General features: G+C 43.2%; 3 protein-coding genes across 4 annotated transcripts in view; all 3 read left to right on the forward strand.

The window, feature by feature from the left end:
* The first annotated feature begins 3157 nt into the window (after positions 1 to 3157).
* On the forward strand, positions 3158 to 5645 carry LOC129864782 (transcription factor Spi-C-like). Its single transcript, XM_055937074.1, has 5 exons — positions 3158 to 3679; positions 3834 to 3921; positions 4128 to 4231; positions 4392 to 4491; positions 4711 to 5645. The coding sequence occupies exons 1-5, from the start codon at positions 3677 to 3679 to the stop codon at positions 5208 to 5210; spliced, it is 795 nt and encodes a 264-aa protein (XP_055793049.1). The 5' UTR covers positions 3158 to 3676; the 3' UTR covers positions 5211 to 5645.
* Positions 5646 to 6378: 733 nt separating this feature from the next.
* spi2 (Spi-2 proto-oncogene) lies at positions 6379 to 7807 on the forward strand. The gene is made up of 3 exons (XM_055939181.1): positions 6379 to 6384; positions 6507 to 6600; positions 7497 to 7807. Exons 1-3 carry the CDS (start codon positions 6379 to 6381, stop codon positions 7805 to 7807), a joined length of 411 nt encoding a protein of 136 aa, XP_055795156.1.
* A 6847-nt stretch (positions 7808 to 14654) lies between these two features.
* LOC129865006 (myosin-binding protein C, slow-type-like) overlaps positions 14655 to 17569 on the forward strand; it is a 38939-nt gene continuing 36024 nt past the window's right edge. Inside the window, exon 1 of one of the 2 annotated variants that reach the window (XM_055937399.1) lies at positions 14655 to 14827. The gene's annotated coding sequence lies outside the window, so the exon portion shown is untranslated. Of the gene's footprint in view, positions 14828 to 14869; positions 14977 to 17569 lie in introns of those variants that run through there. The other variant, XM_055937400.1, reaches the window with a different exon arrangement.

A 17569-nucleotide genomic window follows, 5' to 3' on the forward strand; every position in this document is an offset into this window, starting at 1 on the left:
CAGAGCCCACAGGTGACTAAAGGCCCTTTTCGCCTCAGCCGACCACTGAAAACATACCGGTCCCCCTTTCAGCAGTGAGGTAATGGGAGCCGCTACCTGACCAAAACTCTGGATAAACCTCCGGTAGTAATTGGCAAACCCTAGAAACTGCTGCACCTCCTTTACCGTGGTGGGAGTCGGCCAATTACGCACGGCCGAGATGCGGTCACTCTCCATCTCCACCCCTGAGGTGGAAATGCGGTACCCTAGGAAGGAGACGGACTGTTGGAAGAACAGACATTTCTCAGCCTTGGCGTAGAGGTCATGCTCCAACAGTCGACCAAGCACCTTGCGCACCAGGGACACATGCTCGGCGCATGTAGCGGAGTATATCCGAATGTCATCAATATACACCACTACACCGTGCCCTTGCAGGTACCTGAAAATCTCATCTACAAAGGCTTGGAAGACTGATGGAGCATTCATCAACCCGTACGGCATGACGAGGTACTCATAATCCCCTGAGGTCGTACTGAACGCCGTCTTCCACTCGTCTCCCTCCCGGATACGCACCAGGTTGTAAGCACTCCTGAGATCAAGTTTGGTGAAGAAGCGCGCCCCGTGCATTGACTCAATCGCTGTGGCGATAAGAGGTAGTGGGTAACTGTACCTCACAATTATCTGATTAAGGCCTCAATAGTCAATACACGGGCGCAGACCTCCCTCCTTCTTCTTCACAAAAAAATTAACTCGAGGAGGCGGGGGAAGTGGAGGACCGAATGTAACCCTGATGCAGGGATTCAGAGACATATGTTTCCATAGCCACCGTCTCCGCCTGTGACAGAGGATACACGTGACTCCTGGGAAATGCAGTGTCTACCAGGAGATTTATCGCACAATCCCCCCGTTGATGGGGTGGTAATTGAGTCGTCTTCTTTTTGGAGAAGGCGAGAGCCAAATCGGCATATTCGGGGGGAATGCGCACGGTGAAGACCTGGTCTGGACTTTCCACTGTAGTAGCACCTATGGAAACCCCTAAACACCTTCCCGAGCACTCTCGCGAGCACCCCGTGAGAGCCCTCCATTGCCATGAAACAGTGGGGTCATGACAAGCTAACCAGGGTAGGCCTAGCACCACGGGAATCGCAGGAGAGTCAATGAGAAAGAGACTGATTCTCTCCGTGTGACCCCCCTGCGTCACCATGCCCAGAGGAGCGGTGGCCTCCCTAATCAACCCTGACCCTAATTGTCGACTATCTAAGGCGTGAACTGGGAAGGGCATAGCCACAGGAACGATAGGGATCCCTAAACTATGGGCAAATGATCTGTCAATAAAATTCCGAGCCGCGCCTGAATCGATGAGCGCCTTATGCTGGGAATGCGGGGAAAACTCAGGAAAAGTAACAAACAAAAACATGTCTGCAACAGAGGGCTCTGGGTGAGAATGGTGCCTTCTCACCTGGGGTGATACCAGAGTGCCCTGCCTGCTGCCTCGACCCCCAGAGGAACCAACCCGGCACTGACCGGCAGTGTGACCTCTGCGGCCACAGATGGTGCACCCTGAGCGCAGCACCGCTCAACTCCATGGGCATCGGAGCGGTGGTGCTGGGGGATGGAACCAATAGACTCCGATCTGGACGTCCGCGGGTGGCCAGCAGGTTATCCAGCCGAATGTCGTTCCATCCCGCACCGGAGGCCAGGGTCCGAAAGTCCAAAGCGAACTCCTGTGCGCTCCTCGTCCCCTGCCGTAGGCGGAAAAGACGTTCACCCGCCGCTCTGTCCTCGGGCGGGTGGTCGAAGACTGCCCGGAAACGACGGGTGAACTCCTCAAAGTGGTCCAGCACCGCATCTCCTTCCACCCAAACGGCATTGGCCCACTCCAGGGCTTTACCCGAGAGACAGGAGACGAGGGCGGACACCCTCTCACGTCCCGAAGGAGCCGGGTGGACGGTTTCCAGGTATAACTCCAACTGCAGCAGGAAACCCTGGCAGCGGGCAGCCGTCCCATCGTACTCCCGGGGAGGGTGAGGCGAATCCCACTGGAACCGGGTGCAGGGGGAGTGAGTAGTGGAGGTCCCTGTTTTGCTGGGGGAGGCGCTGGAGGAACTCCCTGTCTCTCCCAGAAGTCCATGGTTGGACAACGCGGTACATGGCGGCGCCGAGATGGTGGATCATCGCCTCTTGCTCCAGAACGCGCTCCTCGACCCCTATACCAGGGGCACCTGCTCCTGCTGACTCCATATGGGTGGTGTGGAATTCTGTAAGGGTTGCGGAACTGGTGGCAGTGAAGTCAGACGCAGGAGAGCAGAAATAGGTAATAGCCGGAGCAGTTTAATTTAAAAAAACAACGTCAATAAAAAAATAACCTACATGGGTACAAAACCCGACACGCACCAGTAACTTAGTACACAAGCACTTACAAACAAACAATTCCACACAAGGACATGGGGGGAACAGAGTGTTAAATACACAACACTTAATGAGGCAAATGGAAACCAGGTGTGTAGGAAAACAAGACAAAACAAATGGAAAATGAAAAGTGGATCAACGATGGCAAGAAGACCGGTGACGCCGACCGCCGAACACCGCCCGAACAAGGAGAAGAAACGATTTCGGTGGAAGTCGTGACAATGTTGTTCATCCTGTTTTCTCCCATCACAGCCATTGAAATCTGTAGCTGTTTTAAAAATCATCAATGGCCTCATGGTGACATCCCTAAGCAGTTTCCTTCCTGTCCTGCAGCTCATTTCAGAAGGAAGACTCCATATTTGATGTGCCTGTGTGATTTAATACATCATCCACAACATAATTATTAACTTGACCATGCTTAAAGATAAATTCAATGTTTGATTTGTTATTGTTACCCAAAAATCAACCACTATTATTTCCCATAGAGTGAGCCCATGTAACTTATTATGTGATTTGTTAAGCCAAATTTGACATCTGAATTAATTTAGGCTTGCCTAAACAAAGGAAGTGAAAACTTAAGTAATGACTATATTTTAGTTATTACATTTTATTAATTTGTAAAAATGTGTAGAATTTTCTTTTCACTTTGACATTGTGGAGTATTTTGCCTAGATCAATGTCAAAAAAGTACAATTAAATCTATTTCAACCCCACTTTGTAACGCATCAAAATGTGAAAAAAAAGCTTAAAGGGGTATAGACATTCTATAGGCTCTGTAAGTGTTAGCCATGTCAGACAATACACTTAAAACACTGAAGATATAATGGAAATTATATAGACATTTCCCTCAGCAGTTCAAGGGTCTCAGATTTCAATTTACAGTAAAGTCTATATTTACTGAAGAGCATTTATGGTAAGATAATATGCATGTTTATAAATATCTACCCAGAAATGCTAATTAGAATGCTATTGAAGGATATTCCTGGATAAATGAAGTCATAAGAGAGGTTATTGTTATTCATGTGATCTGATCTAGTAACAGTGTGAAAGAGTGATTGTGGGAGGTGTATCTGATCTGCTCTTCCAAAAAGAGAAGTATTGCCAACCACGAATTGACGTTGACACATTTAAATCGACCAATCTCTTTATCTAACACTTCGTTTTAGCCGAAAGGTGAATATTGGGGGCTTACACCACTATATATACACCTGCACAAGTACATCCATCTCACACAGACAGTGGTCAGACACTGCTTGCCTTGTCTGAAGTTCACATTCAAACATACAAAATGGTGAGTCATGACAGATTGAAGATCAACTTAGTTTTATTTTAAATACATTTCATGTTGTTTTAGAATAAGGCATGTATTCCTATTCATTCTGTAGCTTAACTTTTCTCCTAATTACGACATTGTAGTTGATTGCACGGAATTGATGTTTTCCTAGATCTCCCTGGATAATGACATCAACCAGCACTTCCAGGATGCAATTGATGTGATTCAACGGCACTCTGACGATCCGTATTGTGATACAGGTAAACTTACACTTCAACACTCATGCCAGAAAACCATATTTAAATCTGAACGCTAACAATCACCATCATTATATTACGCACAGACATTATTGTTTATACTTTCTTTGTATTGAGCATGCCTGAAAAATTATTCAATACATTTTAGTCTCATTGGTTCTGGTAGTGAAGACTGTATTGAATGACTATATTTTTCTCCCTCTACTTAGAATATAAGTACTTTGAGCCTCCAACGCGATCGAGCATAATGTGCTGCTACCCCATCACCCCCCCTTCTGATGTGCCAGGCCCATATGACTGGAATGAGCAGACGGTGAGCGTATAGAACAAGTGGTTGTATTTTACCAGTATAGTACTATTGACTGACTTCTCCAAGTTTGCACAACTGTGATGTATGGTTACAGTACATGTATGTGTCATGTCTCATGTGGATGTGACTGACCTGACCAGTTTTTCTCTCCTCGTCCTGCCAGTCATGGCCTCATGTTGTTCCTTACGACTCACTGGGTCCATCTTTAACTGTGGAGTACCCTCAGTTCTACTCCATCGCACCGCCACCGAGGAACGGCAAAGGTGAGCAGTGTTTGGCCACCAGTGATGAGTGATGACAATGTCTGTAAGAGATGTGAGAGAGTATCACTACACACGCTAGAATTGAACATGTTTCTAATACTTTAGTATTCTATTGCTTCAGACTTTTGATTGCCAAGTATCAAATTGACATCATTACAACTGAATCTCTGCCTGTTTATGATTTTATTATAACAAAAGTCAACCTTTTAATCTCATCAGGTCGCAAGAAGCTGCGTCTTTATGAGTACCTGCATGAGGCTCTGGGCGATCCCAACATGGCTGATTCCATCCAGTGGACGGACCGTGGCAGCAGCACCTTCCACTTCATCTCCAAGAACAAAGAGAAGTTGGCCGAGTGCTGGGGCAAGCGCAAGGGCAACCGCAAGACCATGACCTATCAGAAGATGGCACGGGCGCTGCGCAACTACAGCCGAACGGGCGAGATCGTAAAGGTGCGCCGCAAACTCACCTACCAGTTCAACCCGTCGATCATCCAGAGGCTTGGGGGCATCAGTCACGTCATTCCCCCCGCCGGGCACCCCGAGGCTGGCCACCCTGGGCGGGAGGTGCTCCTCCACCAGCAGCATGCCCCAGTAGAACAGGCTTACTATGGCTCTGCCACTGCACCTGACTGGCACAGCTGGTATGGACATTACTCCCTCCAGGGAGACTGTGATCTTGCCACAAGCTTCACTTCATCCACAGTCACCAAGGTATGAACTCAGGTAATGTCACTGTGGAAAATAACAGAGGTTAAAAGCTGCTTTAGCTAGCTGTCAATTCATACTGCTACTCCTGCATACTTTTGCGGGGGCCTACAACTGGGGCTTGTTATACAGCCATTGTGTTATGGGTGTCAGGAAACGTAACAGTCATGGTAAAGAAAATGTAAAAATGTTTACTCTCCGTTAGTCAGCACCTTATGCCGTTTAAAAATAAATGTAATGACCATTGATCAGGTATTGTGGATCATTGAATATGTAAATAATGAAAATATATTCACTTTTTTACCTATGAGAACTGTGAACCAGTTATAAGTATTCGGTGTGGGTACTGTACATGTAAAGGGAAAGAATTACAATGTTGGTTTCAAATACGAACATGTATTACTAAATATCATTTTGTAAATAATGAATTGAAATCCTTTGTATCTCACACACATTGATGTATTTTAATAAATCACTTTTGTATAATTTGTATTTGTACTGTGTATACGGTTTTATTTTAGGCAATGAATTATTCAACACTGCGTCAACACTAACTTCAACACTGACTTCATAACTGACTTCATAACCGTGCCATTCTTGCTTACCTAACAATGGTGAATATGTCACAAGTTCCAACAAGTGTCCCATCCTTGTTGTGTCCTAGGAAAAAAAGAGGCAAAAAAAAAGAGAAAACCATGAACTTTGTTGAATGAGCCAAATATGTCTGCTTGTGCAACGGCAATAACAACACTGTCTACCCCTCACTCACAATTCCCCATCAATCCACACTCTGTAAGACATGAACACAAGGTGTATCGCTATCCCAAAAGGCAAACCATTGTGATAAGTGCTGTTTTCCTGTCAAGAGAGCCCAAGGCTGCTCTTATCTTGCCCAGCGGTGAGGATGTGGTCTGTCCTGGGAGACAGTGCTTCTCTGGTGGTGGGCTTTGTGGGGTGGTGGTCATTGTTCCTGTGGTGAAAGTTTATTATGGTAGCCTAGTTGTGGTGAGTAGTGCAGGCCAGGCGATAAGCAAGGCAGCCCCAACTGGCTGTCATGTTGCAGAGGCATAATAAAAGCCTGGGTGTCACACAGTTCCTTCATGCATTTCACCTAACACACAACTCTGTGAAAAACCTGAGATCAGGACCTGTGACTGCAGAAATCTACGTGCATCTGACAATGATGGTAAATATGAGACCATTATAAGCTTAAGGATAACTGCACAGTGATGTATATTGACATCACACTTTCAAACTGAACTGTATGTGTGAGTCTGCTGTACACTTTGAATCGGTTATCTTTGTCAGAATTCTTCCGAAGATAACCAGACAGATCTGGAGGTGATTTTGGACTTTCTGGAGGAACACTACAGACAGGGCACTGGAGATGGCGGAGAAAAAGGTTATTCTCTATTAGCGTTATGAATCACACAAATAAATGGATTATTGTATATTTTTAATGCCACCTCTTTTTCTACACTATTGCAGTGGGAGGTGTCTGTGCTTTACCTACACCAGTGACAATGGAAGGAAACTTTGGTGAAACTTGTTGTGATCACTGGTGCCATGAGGAAAAGGTGCTCATTCAATGATATTTATTTATTTTAAATATGTTTTTTACCTTTATTTAACTAGGCAAGTCAGTTAAGGACAAATTATTGTTTTCAATGACGGCCTAGGTACAGTGGGTTAACTGCCTTGTTCAGGGGCAGAACGACAGATATAAGCCTCCCCATGATCCTTAGGTCAGCCTGTCATAGACAGCACTTTGATCTGTGAAAGATACACAGTATAGGGCTATAGTTTATTTGGTGATGTTCTGCTTGTCTCAGTCATACAACTCAGTTGGTTAAAAAAAAACGTGTTTTTCAGGCTATGCAATCACACGGTGGCTACACAACAACACTACTGGACCAAAACACCACTACATCGTCTGAGAAAGGGACAGACCACACATTGCCACATACTATGCCAGCAAGACCAGCACCCACACACCACACTGGACCTGGTGAAAGAGGCAAGTTCCCTTTTTGTGGTTAGTAGATACTGCCACTGGAACTCATGCTGCCCTGACGGACCAATGCCCAAAGAGACCTGCCTTTAACTGTAAAGGACAATGGTCCCATACACCGCTTATCTCTGTATGTTTTACATACATATCAAATGCTAAATGTTTACAACTTTTTACCACTGAACACCATCACAGCTGGTCATCTCACAAAGGGATTTTTATTATCAAATATGATGGGATATTGTTAACCGCTCAACTCTATCTTATCATTGTTACTGTGGTTACAGGTAGAAAGGTGCGTCTGTTTCACTTCTTGTTTGAGATGCTGGAGAACCTTGGCATGGTCCACTGCGTTTCCTGGGTGCCAGCGGCAGCAGACGGAGTGTTCCGCTTCTCTTCCCGGAACAAGGAACAGGTAGCAGCACTCTGGGGGCAGAGGAAAGGCAACAGGAGGCCCATGACCTACCAGAAGATGTCCAGGGCGCTGAGGAACTACGCCCGGTCTGGAGAGATCTTCAAGGTGAAGAAGAAACTGACCTATCAGTTCAGCAGAGCGACCTTGAGTGCCTTGAGGAAGTGCCATCAGGGAAAACTGTAAAGGACACATTTTCACATGAAAAACTGTAATCTATTGTAAATATCAATCATCAATTCGATCATCATCAATTCAATCATCAATCATTTGAAGACTGACTTGATTTAGTCTGTAGATTTTTATCAGTAGCTAGGCCTGCTGTGTGAGATTTTACACAGACAGAGGTATATGACTGACATGTAGTGTAGGCTTTTGCTATAGGATACTAAACTGACTGTACAAAGCATTAAGGACACCTGCTCTATCCATGACAGACTGACCAGTTGAATCCAGGTGAAAGCTATGATCCCTTATTGGTGTCACTTGTTAAATCCACTTCAACCAGTGTAGATGAAGGGGAGGAGACAGGTTAAAGAATATTTTAAGCCTTGTGACAATTGAGACATGGATTGTGTGTGTGTGCCATTCAGATGGTGAATGGGTAAGACAAAAGATTTAAGTGCCTTTGAACAGGGTATGGTAGTAGGTGCCAGGCGCACTGGTTTGTGTTAAGAACTGCAACTCTGCTGGGTTTTTCACGCTCAACAGTTTCCTGTGTGTATCAAGAATGGTCCACCCCCCAAAGGACATCCAGCCAACTTGACACAACCGTGGGAAGCATTGGAGTCAACATGGCCAGCACCCCTGTAAAACGCCTTTGACACCTTGAAGGGTGCAACTCAATATTAGGAAGGTGTTCCTAATGTTTGGTATAGTCAGTGTATATGTGCATAATATATGTATAAGTATGTATAATGGCACACATACACAATCCTTGTCTCAATTGTCTCAAGGCTGAAAAGTATTATTTAACCTGTCTCCTCCTCTTCATCTACACTGATTGAAGCTGATTTAACAAGTGACACCAATAAGGGATCATAGCTTTCACCTGGATTCAACTGGTCAGTCTGTCATGGATAGAGCAGGTGTCCTTCATGTTTTGTAAATTCAGTGTAGTATCCTATAGCAAAAGCCTACACTACATGCCAGTCATATACAGTTGAAGTCGGAAGTTTACATACACCTTAGCCAAATAGATTTAAACTTGGTTTTTCACAATTCCCGACATTCAATCCTAGTAAAAGTTCCCTGTCTTAGGTCAGATAGGATCACCACTTTATTTTAAAAATGTGAAATGTCAGAATAATAGTAGAGAGAATGATTTATTTCAGCTTTTATTTCTTTCATCACATTCCCAGTGGGTCAGAAGTTTACATACACTCAATTAGTATTTGGTAGCATTGCCTTTAAATTGTTTAACTTGGGTCAAATGTTTCGGGTAGCCTTCCACAAGCTTCCCACAATAAGTGGGTGAATTTTTGCCCAGTCCTCCTGACAGAGCTGGTGTAACTGATTCAGGTTTGTAGGTCTCCTTGCTCGCACACGCTTTTTCAGTTCTGCCCACAAATGTTCTATAGGATTTAAGTCAGGGCTTTGTGATGGCCACTCCAATACCTTGACTTTGTTGTCCTTGAGCCATTTTGCCACAACTTTGGAAGTATGCTTGTGGTCATTGTCCATTTGGAAGACCCATTTGCAACCAAGCTTTAACCTACTGACTGATGTCTTGAGATGTTGCTTCAATATATCCACATAATTTTCCTCCCTCATGATGCCATCTATTTTCTGCAGTGCACCAGTCTCTCCTGCAGCAAAGCACCCCCACAACATGATGCTGCCACCCCCGTGCTTCACGGTTGGGATGGTGTTCTTCGGCTTGCAAGCTTCCCCTTTTTTCCTCCAAACATAACGATGGTCATTATGGCCAAAAAGTTAGATTTTTGTTTCATCAGACCTGAGGACATTTCTCCAAAAAGTACGTTGTTTGTCCCCATGTGCAGTTGCAAACCGTAGTCTGGCTTTTTTATGGCGGTTTTGGAGCAGTGGCTTCTTCCTTGCTGAGCGGCCTACAGATTATGTCGATATAGGACTCGTTTTACTGTGGATACACATACTTTGGTTCCTGTTTCCTCCAGCATCTTCACAGGGTCCTTTGCTGTTGTTTTGGGATTGATTTGCACTTCTCGCACCAAAGTACGTTCATCTCTAGGAGACAGAACGCATCTCATTCCTGAGCAGTATGACTGCTGCGTGGTCCCATGGTGTTTATACTTGCGTACTATTGTTTGTACAGATGAACGTGGTACCTTCAGGCGTTTGGAAATTGCTCCCAAGGATGAACAAGTCTTGTGGAGGTCTACAATATTTTTTTTGAGGTCTTGGCTGATTTCTTTAGATTTTTCCATGATGTCAAGCAAAGAGGCACTGAGATTAAAGGTAGGCCTTGAAATGCATCCACAGGTACACCTCCAATTGACTGAAAAACTGTCCAATAGTCTATCAGAAGTGTATAAAGCCATGACATCATTTTCTGGAATTTTCCAAGCTGTTTAAAGGCACAGTGAACTTAGTTTACGTAAACTTCTGACCCACTGAAATTGTGATACAGTGAATTATAAGTGAAATAATCTGTCTGTAAACAATTGTTGGAAAAATGACTTGTGTCATGCACAATGTAGTGTCCTAACCGACTTGCCAAAACTATAGTTTGTTAACAAGACATTTGTGGAGAGGTTGAAAAACGAGTTTTACTGACTCCAACCTAAGTGTATGTTAACTTCCGACTGTACCTGTAAAATCTCTAACAGCAGGCCTAGCTACTGTTAAAAATCTATAGCCTAAATCAATTAGTGTTTTATATACTCAGTGTACATTTAGGCAATAATGCCCGGGGGGGTGTAGTATATGGCTAATACATAGGCGGAAATCCCAGGGGGGACGGGGGGGACACGACCCCCCCATCTTGGGAAAAATATGATTTGTCCCCCCCAATATATCACTGTAAACATAACTATGTAATTTCAATAATATTAATAATACGCAATGAAAGCACTTGTGCTGACTATAGACACTTAATAGCGTATTTAAATTTCAAAAGATTGCGACCCCCCCCGCCCTTTGCCTCACAATGGTTTGATCCACTGCCAGTTCTTTAGCTGGCAAGGTAATAAAGGGTTCGTATCTACTGTCCGAAAGGGACATGAACGTAACTGACGTGAGGTTAATCCAGTCAATCCATAGCAGGTCCATAGCAATGTTATTTATTTATTTTTATGTTGGCAGGGTTCACACACTAGCTGAATTTGCAGAGCTAGCGCGCAAACTAAAGCAAACATTAACTATCAAGCTAGCTAGTACCTATTCCATTTATGTGGCGTCGTCAAAGATGGAATCTTTGCTATCGTCAGTTTATTCCAAGATCAGCATGCAGCTGTAGTGCTTCGACGTCCCTGTGATAAGGTTAGCAATAAACTGAAGTCCAAACTGAACAGAACAGAACTACACTCTCTTCTACCATTGTCTTAAATATATATAATGGTCTCGTTGCAAAAGATAAATTGTCGCTAGTGAACTTTTTTTATTTTATTTTATTTCACCTTTATTTAACCAGGTAGCAAAGATTATAGCAAACACACAGAAACGGAATTGGTGCTCGCTAGCTTTACAAATTCAGCTATTGTTGGAAGCCAGCCAATATGAAACAAACTATTTAAATTACAAAAGGTTGCAGCATGTGTTGTGTAAATGTGTGTGTGTGCAGCTAGGCCAGCCAGCCAGCCAGGTAGAAAAATGGCAGAAAAAAGTAAGAAGACGGACATCAGAGTATTTGTCAGTACACCAAAACGCATAGTAAGAACTCTAGTATCCTAATATCTCAAAGACTAGTTGATAAAATGTTCATAAGAAAGAAGTAAAATGCTAATGGAAATGTTTCACAATGATGTCATTAGGCAGAGCAGGCAACAGATGGCACACAGACAGCAGAGCTGGGGATAGATATGCAGGGACAGATTGGCAGACAGGGAGTCTCAGGTAAGTTTGTTGAGTCTTTGTTTGGCAACATTATGAAAGGTTCTCAATTTTTTTGACTTGTAAAATAGGGACATAATTGGAAAATGCCATGGATACCCCCACTCTCAACTTAAACTGGTGACTAAACTAAGATTTGTTTACGGCAATGGTATTGCTGTTGTGATTAATTGTGTAGTTTTGGGTACCGGTAGTTAGGAGTACGGCAAACACCTTATTTATTTTCTAGGAGACAGACTGAGTCAGTTAGGGTGGTGAAAGGGAAAGAGCCAGGGAGAGAGACTTCAGAGGACAGTGTCACAGCCACGGCAGGACCAAGTGTCACCCTTGTTGCCAGCAGCACCAGTATAGGGGACAGTGGCACAGCATTGTCCAGTTACCACAGTGATGGCACAAAACCATATCAGCCACACCCACAATTTATAGAACCGCAAACTCTTGCCAACAGAGTGTTGACGTTTCAAGAGAGATGGTTTTGCGATTTCCCCTGGCTACATTATAATCCATCAATAAAAGGAGTGTTGTGTTTTCACTGTAGCCAAGGGTTTTCAAGCCAGCCATCTTTTGGCCAAAGAGCTGATGCTGCCTTCGTTAGTGCAGGATTTAGGAACTGGAGAAAAGGCATTGAAAAATTCACAGCACATCAAAATTGCCAAACCCACTGCCACTTTGTAATTGTAACAGCACACCAGCTAAATCCAATCAGTGTCCAGTTATGTCCAGCGCGTGGGGTAAACAGCAGGATGACGCAAGGCATTGCTTGATGAAAATTGTTAGTTCGGTGCGGCATGTAGTAAGACAGGGACAAGCCTTTAGAGGCCACACGGATGACAGTGGGAATTTATACCAGATTTTGAAACTTAGGGCAGAAGAGGATGATCCCATTTTACTGAAGTGGTTAACAGAGCGTACCACAATGTACACAGGCCCCAAAGCACAGAATGAAATTCTGAACATCATGGCCAATAGTCATTCGAGGCATTGCAGCTGAGATTAGGTCTCTTCCGATTGTACAATTTTCATTAATTGTTGATGGTACTCAAGATGTCTCTGGTGCTGAACAGGAGAATGTCTGTCTGCGTTATGTTGACCATGACCTTGTCCCTCACGAGGAGTTTATTGGGCTATACAGGGTGTCGGAGACAACAGGCGAGGGCATTGCGAAAGTGCCAACTGATGTGTTGTTGAGGAAACCCGCAAACATATGCTCGGTTCTTTTGTTCAGTAGTGTGTATAGCAGTGGTTCTCAACCTTTTTGGGGTACTGGAACCCCTGCATATTTTGAGGCAAGGCAGGCAAGGTTTTGAGCGGTCCTCAGGGACCTCCACCCCCTTTATATTATATGTAAACTTACTGGAAACCTTGTGGTACTGACTACATTCATTACACTTTTTTATTTCACGGACCCCTTGCAATTAGTCCATGGACCCCTGTTTGAGAACCCATGGTGTAATTGATAGTTGTTCTTTTGTTTAGTAGTTTTTAGTACACTTACAAATGATTTATTTCATGTTATTTTATTTAAAATTGCATACTTTGTGCGACATACTTGTCCATAGCTGCTGTTTGAAGAGTTGAGACACTGACTGAAGGATATTTTGGTTGATTTATTTGGGTTTTTCATTGAAGTAGTTATTTTGCTTTTAGAACTGTACTTATTTTAAGCTTTTTGTTCTTGTAAAGATATTGTAGTAGACTCAGGCCAGGTGGACATATTTAATGACTATATAAATGTATCAGAAAAAGTCAAATTAAAAGGTCAATTCAATACGGAGACCAACTTTGTGATGGTTCTCAATGGAGATTATTTTAGATGTGATCACACCATGTTCATTGTATTTATGAAAACTACACCCATACAGTGTACAGTACCATTGTCACCTACTGACCTTTCTTGATATTGCTGGTTGTAAGTACGAATACCTGCATACATACTGGACTGGTAAGGAGCACTGCTATAACTATTATTAGTAGTAGAATTATAATGATTTAAACATTTGAACAAGTTGGGAAAACCCTTCAGTTAACTACTGTACCTATCAATTATCCAGTTGTAGGAATTATGGTTCCTCAATATACATTTAACAACGTATGCTATGTGTTACAGCACTACTTTTGGTGTCCCCCTCAGGAATTGCTCTTGAGAAAATTTAATGTAATTGTCCCCTCCAAGGTTGATCTCAGATTTTCGCTCCTGGGCTAATATACCACGGCTAAGGACTGTTCTTAGGCAAGACGCAACCCTGGATACAGCCCTTAGCCGTGGTATATTGGCCATATACCACAAATCCCCCGAGATGCCTTATTGCTATTATAAACTGGTTACCAATGTAATTAGAAGAGTACAAATAAATATTTTGTCATACCCTTGGTTTAAGGTTTGTTATAAACTGGGTGGTTCGAGTCCTGAATGCTGACTGGCTGAAAGGCTTGTTATTTCAGACCGTATACCACGGGTATGACAAAACATTTATTTTTACTGCTCCAATTACGTTAGTAGCGTTTATAATAGCAATAAGGCACCTCGGGGGTTTGTGATATATGGCCAATATACCACGGCTAAGAGCAGTGTCCTAGCACTCCACGTTGCGTCGCCTAAGAACAGCCCTTAGCCTGGTTTATTGGCCATATACAGTACCACACCCACTAGGCATTATTGCATAAAAATATACCAGGGCTTTGAGCCAATCAGCATTAAGTGGCTCGAACCACCCCAGTTTATAATATATATTTTATCATATTTATGTTTCATAATGTTTACTTATGTTTCTTTCTTGTTAAATGTTAATAAAGTCTAATAAAAATAATGAAAAATAATGTAATTGAAACAAATACCCAGACCACGTGACTAGTCTGGTATTGATGCATTTTCAATTAATGTAATTACATAATCCATTCAGTTTTTCAACTAAATGTAATTATGTCTCGACATTTGCATGATGGGAACTAAATACACCGCAGGAAAAATCTGAGGCCGCTGTGGAGCGCGTGCATAATTATTAATCTCACCTGCCCAGCTGTTGACACCACTGAGGTGTAATAAGAACGGTTGACACGATCGAGAGATGCCATGTTTCCACCTTATAAACACCATGTAAACGTTTCTTTGAAAAAGTATGTAGGCCTATTTCTTATACATAAAAACCAGTTGCGACAACGCTGCAGAGTGCCGAGGTGAGTTCGGGCTACTGCATTTTCTTTCACAGACCTATATTTTGTTCAGGGGAATTCTCCGTTTTAGTTGATCGTGAAGAGTAGGCAAGGGTCGGTGTATTCATTCCGCCAGTTGCAAAACGAAACGAGTTTCTATTGGACAAATTCAGGTATGTCCCTCCCGGTTTCGTTCCGTTTGCTTCCTTTTAAGAAACGTTTTGAAAGAGAATCTACGGAATTAATGTGCCCCTACAGGAAGCGTATAAAGTTATAGAGCCAACTGACTGTTAGTCTTATTGCTACATATGTGTTCGATTAGGCCTACAATGGTTGGCTGTTCCTAGGTGTCATTTTACTATACTACCTATACAATAGCCCTAAACAGTGCCAAATACTTTTGGTTAGAGGGGCCCATATCGCAGGAAAATATTTCAAGGCTATACATAAATATTAGGATATAATTTAGGCAATAGACCTATTATGTTACTACAGTAGGCCTAGTAAAGCATTTTTTTGTCATTCAAGTTCCATATTTTTTGGCACATGGACTGGAGAGCTGGAGGGTTCTGGAAATTTTCGTCAACTAGTCCAGAGAGGTTCATATGCCTCTGCTCCCAGGAATGTCTCTTCAGCCCAGTTTTTCCAAAGTTATCCATCTGTATTTCGCCTGTCGGATAGGATTAAATGCATAAAAATAGAATGGATGAATCATTGACTTGAATGGGGACCCCTGTTCTATTCATTCAATTTCTTTGCATTTAATCCTTTCCGATAGCCAAAATCCAGAGAGATAACCTTTAAAAAACTGGACCCTGAAGTCAGAGAGACATTTGATCAGAGCATGGGGAGTTCAATCACCATAAGGAGGTAGGAGTTAGTCTATTTACAGTCTACTTTCCATGCTACCCTCAACGTTTAAAATGGGCCATTCTCCTCTGGGAACAGAATTATGCAGTAATGAGCATCACTATAATAGCAGTCTCTTGGCTGAGTGTGATACTTTGCCTGGTCTGTGGGATCTCTCCTTTTGTGTGAGGTTAACAATTTCATGTAATCATTGACTAGAGTATGTCTACATACTGCATGTGTACATGCCAGGAAGCATGTCACGTGTATGTGTTGGTGTTAGTTTCATCATGTGTTTAATGGGTAGAAAGGTAAGAGCTGTTATGTCCTTGTGTGACCAGCAGGGGTCAGTGTAGCTCCTCTGAGGGGCGCTGTTTACCCCTGGTTGTCCCTATCAGCTCTCAAGGGTGACCTCATGGCTAAATCTCCCCTGGGATGCCAACTCCTGCCCAGACCAGGCAATTCCAAATGGTTTTGTGTGCTCTTTGTAGCAGACCCACATGATACTGCCCTAAGCCTTCCATTTACAACTGGAGCCCACTCTGAGTTATAAATGGGGTACAGAGCCTGTGTGTGTCTGTTACCAAGAAAGGCCACATACTTCAAAACTATCTGTGAAGGCAGTCACCTAACACTAGGCCTAAGTAAGGACATGTTTTTTCTTCATGAAATCTGTCTGGTGTGAATCATTAAAGTCTTCCACGTCATTAGGAGACAATGTGCATAGTAGGTGTGCAGTGTCATATGTAGAGATTCAACAAATTAGTTGCAGGGTTTCTTTATGAAGGGCTTTACTGTCCCATTTCAATAGGATAGCCTGAAAGGCTGCAGGCAGAGATGTTGTTTCAGATACAGTAAACAGTCTTCAGTATTCTTTTGTGTTCAATGGACAGGGGCAGCACTGCGCTGATATTGGCCACATCTTGGTATGTTGTTGATACAGTGAATGATAGCACAAGATGCAGTGGAACAGTTTTCAGGAACAACTGAAGTGTTGGGGAAATGGGATCCTGGTGTTGAGTGGTTATGTTAAGTCTCAACAGGAGCATGGGACTGCTCACAATAAGAAGCCCTAATTGTGTGTTTTATAAAAGCACAAAGATGACCTCTCCTTTTAAGCCCCTACAGCTTTAAGCCTTGTTGACCGAATCGTCACAGCCTCACTAGAGACCACTGCCTGATTTATCACTCACCCGACGTGCTAAAAGGTTAATTAGCCTCCTAGCAACCGCACCAATCTGAAAATTCTCTATCAAACCCCTTTTCCATGTCGGATATGTCAAATGTCAAGGTTCATGACAGCTTTCTAAGTATAGGCCATATAACCACCGCCCAGGCAGCTCTCCAGTATTTATTGGCCCCGCAGGCAGGCCTACTTACTTGGACAGCATCCCTCGAGGATTACACAGATCTCTGACACTTGGCATAAAGTCTATATAAGCTAGTCTTCTCAATCTTTTTATGTGCAGCGAACCCACAAAGTCACTCAAATAGCTCTTGGTATAGGCCTAACGAATGTGACTGAATCATCAGGAACTATCAGATTAATCTCACGCCCGAAATGTCTCATTGGCTTTTATGCCCTATTTACCACTCTTTATAACTGACCAGTCTCCTCCCTCATTGCCTTATTTTGGGTTGCAAAATTCCTGGAACGTTCAATAAATTCCCAGTTTTTCCAGAAATCCTGGTTGGAGGGTTCCAGATGTCCTGCTTATTACCGCCTGACTATGGGAATCCTCCAACCCCGGGATTCCGGGAAAACCAGGGAATTTATAGAAATTTCCAGGAATTTTGCAACCCTACGATGTTTTTCACCCACCCAATGTCCATCTCATTCAGGGTTGAGGTAGCCTCTGCAATGGTGGCATCCAGTTCACGGAACACTAAATAAATCCACAAAGTGTTGTACTCCCA

The sequence above is a fragment of the Salvelinus fontinalis genome, chromosome 11 (assembly GCF_029448725.1).
Source record: "Salvelinus fontinalis isolate EN_2023a chromosome 11, ASM2944872v1, whole genome shotgun sequence".
Classification (NCBI taxonomy): domain Eukaryota; kingdom Metazoa; phylum Chordata; class Actinopteri; order Salmoniformes; family Salmonidae; genus Salvelinus; species Salvelinus fontinalis.

Bases quoted from the DNA above. Each gene is read 5' to 3' on its own strand.
- LOC129864782 (XM_055937074.1), top strand. The intron at 4,232-4,391 runs GTGAGCGTATAG...TCGTCCTGCCAG, and splicing joins ATGACTGGAATGAGCAGACG to TCATGGCCTCATGTTGTTCC. The intron at 4,492-4,710 runs GTGAGCAGTGTT...TAATCTCATCAG, and splicing joins GCCACCGAGGAACGGCAAAG to GTCGCAAGAAGCTGCGTCTT.
- spi2 (XM_055939181.1), top strand. The intron at 6,601-7,496 runs GTTATTCTCTAT...CTGTGGTTACAG, and splicing joins TGGAGATGGCGGAGAAAAAG to GTAGAAAGGTGCGTCTGTTT.